Here is a 4920-nt window from a genome sequence, read left to right on the forward strand (position 1 = left end):
GGTTAGCAACCCAACATGTAACCACTAGGCCACCAGGATTCCCCAAAGCTCCCTCAACAGAGGCACTGAAACAAGGCACTCTGCCAGTCAGAGCAGGATTCAAGTTCGCATCTGAAGACGGGGCCAGACACATCAACCGAGCCTCACTGAGGGTGAAGAGACTATCTCAGGAGAAAGCGAGCCGCCTTCAAATGCATCTCCCAGACCGAGCAAGCTGGACTCCGCTGGACCACCCTCCCCTCCCGCGGCTCAGATTGTTGAGGAAATGTTGCCTGTCGGACACTTCCTTTGGGGAAGAGCCCTGCACACACGAGCCGACCGCAGGCGCTGGGAAGTCCTGTGGGAGCCACCAGTACTGGGTGGGACGTTTCTGTTCCAACAGAAAGTTTCCGAAACTTGTTCAAAGCACAGACCACTGTTTGAAAACACATCGGAGGCTCGAACAGGACAAAAGCTGCAGCTTGGGAGAACTGGCTGTTTTCAAAGTCGTTATTTTCATGCTACAGAAAGTTGTGTTCTGGATAGAAACCCAGGGGTACCAAGGACCACCCACTCCCGAGAACCGTAACCATGGTTTTCTCTGGGACAGGGGTAGGAGGGAGACTCACCTGCCAGGGCATCCCTATAAGCTTCTAACCTTCTTTTAAAAGAAACTTACAAGACTCTTAAAAACTCTATGATCTTATGACCGATAACAGAAAAAGCAAACCAGCTGGCAATGAGTTGATCGCCGCCATGGGGACCCCACCTAAGTCTGAGTAGGGCTGCGGTCTCCATCAACCTCCATCAAGCTAGCAGCTGGGCACATTAACCATCTGAACCACCCCGGGGATGGTTACAGCCTGAGTGCCTCTCAGCAAAGACATTTCTCTGAGCCCCTTCTCAGACTCCACCCTCGGGCCACTCGCAGTATGTCCGACAGGCTCTCCTATTTTCAGGCTGGACCAGCTCACACCAGCTCCAGCATCTCCCTGAGACTCTCAGACATCAAAGGGCACCCGCCCCTGCCTCCAGATTCTACCAGCCTCTCCAAGAACTCGGCGCTACAGGCAAGACAGCCGCTCCCTCCGCAGTGGGAAGGCCACTTACAGGGTGGTCGATTTTAATCAGTGCGATGTCGGCCTTCTCATCCACGTCCTTGATCTTGGCTTCGTAGGTGGCCCCGTTCCTCAGCTCCACTTTGACTCGGTGCTTGTTGGTGACCACATGGGCGTTGGTCACTATCAGCCCATCTTCGGACACGATGAACCCAGACCCGCTTGCCACAGGCACCTCCCGCTTGGTAAAGGGAAGCCTAAAACCCGAAGGAACACACAGGTGAGCCTGGGACACCATGAACTTAACTCTATGACACACTGACGCCATTTACTTCTGTAAATATAATTTGTATATCGGGTGCAAGGATCAATATAGGGATATCATTTATACATTAATTTTAAATATGGCCACTAACCCCAACTTCTGCAGTTTGAAACCACCAGCTGCCCCTTGGGGATGAGGATTTCTACTCCTGTGGAGTTACAGTTTCAGAAACTCATGGGGCAGTTCTGCCCTGCCCTACAGGGTCTCTTGACAGGGTCAGAATCGACCTGACAGCTGTGAGTGAGTGAGCGAGTGAGTTCAGTCTTGGAAACCCACAGGGACAGTTCTAGTGCATCCTACAGGGTCACCAGGAGCCGGCATGGACCTCGTGGCAGTGAGTGAGTGCTCCTAACACAGGAACTAAGCTTTATGTCCCGTGTGGCCGACATCCAAAAGTGCACTTGCGTGCCGCTGGTCACCTTGTCTCAAGGGACCCTGCAGGACGGAAGCAGGCACACAAGGGTTCCCTGACCGACATCTTTAGGCTCAGATTACTGAGTCTTTCTCCTGCAGACTCTCTCTCTCTTAACATTTTAATAAATCATTTTATTGGGGGCTCTTACAGCTCTTATAACAGCCATGTGTCAAGCACATTTGTACATATGTTGCCATCGTCCTTTTCAAAGCATTTTCTTTCTACTTGAACCCTTGGAATCAGCTCCTCATTTTTTTCCTCCCTCCTCCACCCTCCCACCCTCATGAACCCTTGATAACTTATGAATTATTATTATTTTCATATCTTATACCATCCGTTGTCTCCCTTCACCCACGTTTCTGTGGTTCATCACCTGGGGGGGTGTTATGCATCAATCATTGTGATCGGTTCCCCCTTTCTCTTCCCACCTCCCCCGACCCTCATGGTACCGCTACTCCCACTATTGTTCCTGAGGGGTTTATCTGTCCTGGATCCCGTGTGTCAAGGGCTCTTATCTATACAGCTTACATGCTCTGGTCTAGCTAGATTTGTAAGGTAGAACTGGGGTCATGATAGTGGCGGCGGAGGGGGGAGGAAGCACCAAAGAACTGGAGGAAAGTTGTATGTTTCATCAGTGCAATACTGCACCCTGGCTGGATTGTCCCTTCCTGGTGACCCTTCTGTGAGGGACGTCCAGACGAAGAGTACCGCTGATGGATGCCCAGGAATCATGTAGTCAGCATCACTACGTTGCACACGTGGGCATGCTGACGTACAGCACACTGTGGTGCCGTGGTCACAGCATGTGGCTCTTCTGGCCATGGTTGAGGTGCCTCCCACTGCATGACTTCTTCCTGACGGGGGAAGGGGCTGGGGGATTAAACCATTCGGTTGCAAGGGACCGTTAGCAGAGCTTGTCGGGACAGTCGCAACCTGGAAATCTAAAGTGCTGATTGATCCATTTTGTCACCCTCCGGGATGTTATCCAGCCAGGGTGCAGCACAGCACCAACAGAACACGCTGCACTCCTCGAGTTCCTGAATGCTTCCTCCCCACTGCCGTGACTCAGGTCTGCCTTACAGATCCGGCTAGACTGGACTACACACATCGGGACAGATTAGAGCTCTCGATACACGGAATCCAGGACAGATCAACCCTCGGGAACAGTCGTGGGAGTAGCGATACCATGAGGGTGGGGGAATGGTCGAGGAGGGGGAAGGGAGGGAAAGGGGGAACCCATCACAAGTTGGATCTATAGCCGCCCCCCTCCAGAAGGGGACAAATAACAGAAATGTGGGTGAAAGGAAACAACAGACGGTGGAAGATAGGAAATAACAATATATAATTGATCAAGGATTCATGAGGGTGGGAGGGTGGGGGAGGGAGGGTGAAAAAGAGGAGCTGATACCAAGAGCTCAAGTGGAAAGAAAATGCTTTGGAAATGATGATGGCAACCTATGTACAAATACGCTTGATACAATGAATGTATGGATGTTATAAGAGTCCCCAGTAAAATGATTTTTTTTCAAAAGGGGGGGGGTACAGTCCTGTAAACTCCTGGGGAAGTTCTAAGGGGTCACCCTGAGTCCGAATGGAATGAATGGAATGGCAGTGAATTTGAGAGGTGGTGCAGCATTGCCCCTGGGGGGCTTCCAAGACTGTAGCTCTTACTGGGAGAAAAAGCCTCCTCTTTCTCCCACGTAGTGGCTGATGGCTTTAAACTGCTGACCTTGAGTTACCACCTTGGCAGTGAGTTAAAATCTCAGGATATCACAAGCCTCGGGATACAACTGAAGTTAAGAAGTTTAAAGATGACAATTTAGCAGAGCCTTGTATAACTTTTGCCAGGCTTCCTTCTCCCTTTTCTGTACCTGAGAGGCACAGGCCTAAGGCTTGCTTCACCTGATCAGAACTGCTCGCTCGCTCTCTCTCCAGTTGGGAGCACATTCTGTGGTCTTGTTTGCCTGGTTGTTGCTTGTGTGGTCCCCATTTCTCTCCTACACCCTTCCGAAAAGCTTTGGTTTTTCACCACGACAACTGAAGTGAGTCACACGGGAAAACTTCCCAAGGAAGAAGTGCTCAGTTTTCAGCAGGACTAGAAATGTGGGCACTGTCGGGGGTCTCCCAGTTGCTCTGATGTTTCACGAGGGGCTGCCTGGACCCAGAGGGAAGCCCACAGGTTTCAAAGAAGAACCGCCCCCCCACCCAACTCTTTACTTGCGATACAGCTCGATGTGAACCACGGCCGGGGCAATCTTCTCCACCACGTCAGCAATGAAGTTGTACTTGTGACGCAAGCTATTGGGGTCTTCCTGTCCTGGGGAAAAGCAAAGAGAGGGCACCGTGAGCTGCAGCCGCCGAGAGACACGGGGTGGGTCGGAGGGAAGAAGAAAGGCCCGCTTAGCAGTCTCTAAGGGCAACACCCTGGGTCTGACCTGGGTAGCAAGAGCCCCTCCAGCTTTGGGGGCATAACCATTCGGCCAGCGCAGCATGCCCTGCACGCCCAATGTAAGCTATCTTCATGACTGGGCTTCTTTCCTCTCAACTGCGTCCCCACCAAAATGCTGAGCCAGGCACACCGGCAAGTACCAACATCATGACCTGCTATCACGTCGATGCTAACGCATCGGTAACTGCTTAATGGAGTTGAAAGCCCAGTATTTCTCCCAAAGAGCTGCTGGTGGCTTTGAACAGCTGACGGTGTGCATCGCAGCCCAATGAGTAGCCACTACACCACCAGGGCAGCAAATCCCAACAGCATGCCTCCCAAGGGTCACTTAGGTATGCCAGCATTCTAACTCCCCAACACCGCCACTAAGCAACCTTCCTCAGTGTCTTCCAGAACTGAGAGCCGGGTCCATGCTATGCTGCTGGGATCAGAGGAGACGGCCATCGTCGGTCCTAAGAGACTCCTAAGAGACTCGGTATGAAAAAGCATTAAAGTGAAGGCAACCGTGACCTGTCCTCCCCACCGATGGCACAAGGCAAGTTGAGGCCAACATCTGTCACCTGAACACGTTCCCCTACACACCTGACATTCATCCCAACCCTGGATGTCTCATCCCAGGCAGAACAACACTAGCGATGCCTCGAGACTATGGGAAAAGACTCAGAAAGCCAAACTCCCTGCCATTGGATCAACG

General features: G+C 51.8%; 1 protein-coding gene across 1 annotated transcript in view; it reads right to left on the reverse strand.

Annotated features, from left to right (window-relative positions):
- Window positions 1-4670, reverse strand: part of HTRA1 (HtrA serine peptidase 1) — a 46647-nt gene extending 41977 nt beyond the window's left edge. Inside the window, exons 1-3 of the mRNA XM_045291397.1 lie at window positions 4601-4670; window positions 3995-4094; window positions 1090-1294 (exon numbers count right to left, since the gene is read on the reverse strand). Coding sequence (XP_045147332.1) covers window positions 1090-1294; window positions 3995-4094; window positions 4601-4670 — 375 coding nt within the window. The remainder of the gene's footprint in view (window positions 1-1089; window positions 1295-3994; window positions 4095-4600) is intronic.
- Window positions 4671-4920: the final 250 nt, after the last annotated feature.

The sequence above is a fragment of the Echinops telfairi genome, unplaced genomic scaffold (genome assembly GCF_000313985.2).
Source record: "Echinops telfairi isolate 266 unplaced genomic scaffold, ASM31398v2 ScPeMD7_70;HRSCAF=299, whole genome shotgun sequence".
In the NCBI taxonomy this organism is placed as follows: Eukaryota; Metazoa; Chordata; class Mammalia; order Afrosoricida; family Tenrecidae; genus Echinops; species Echinops telfairi.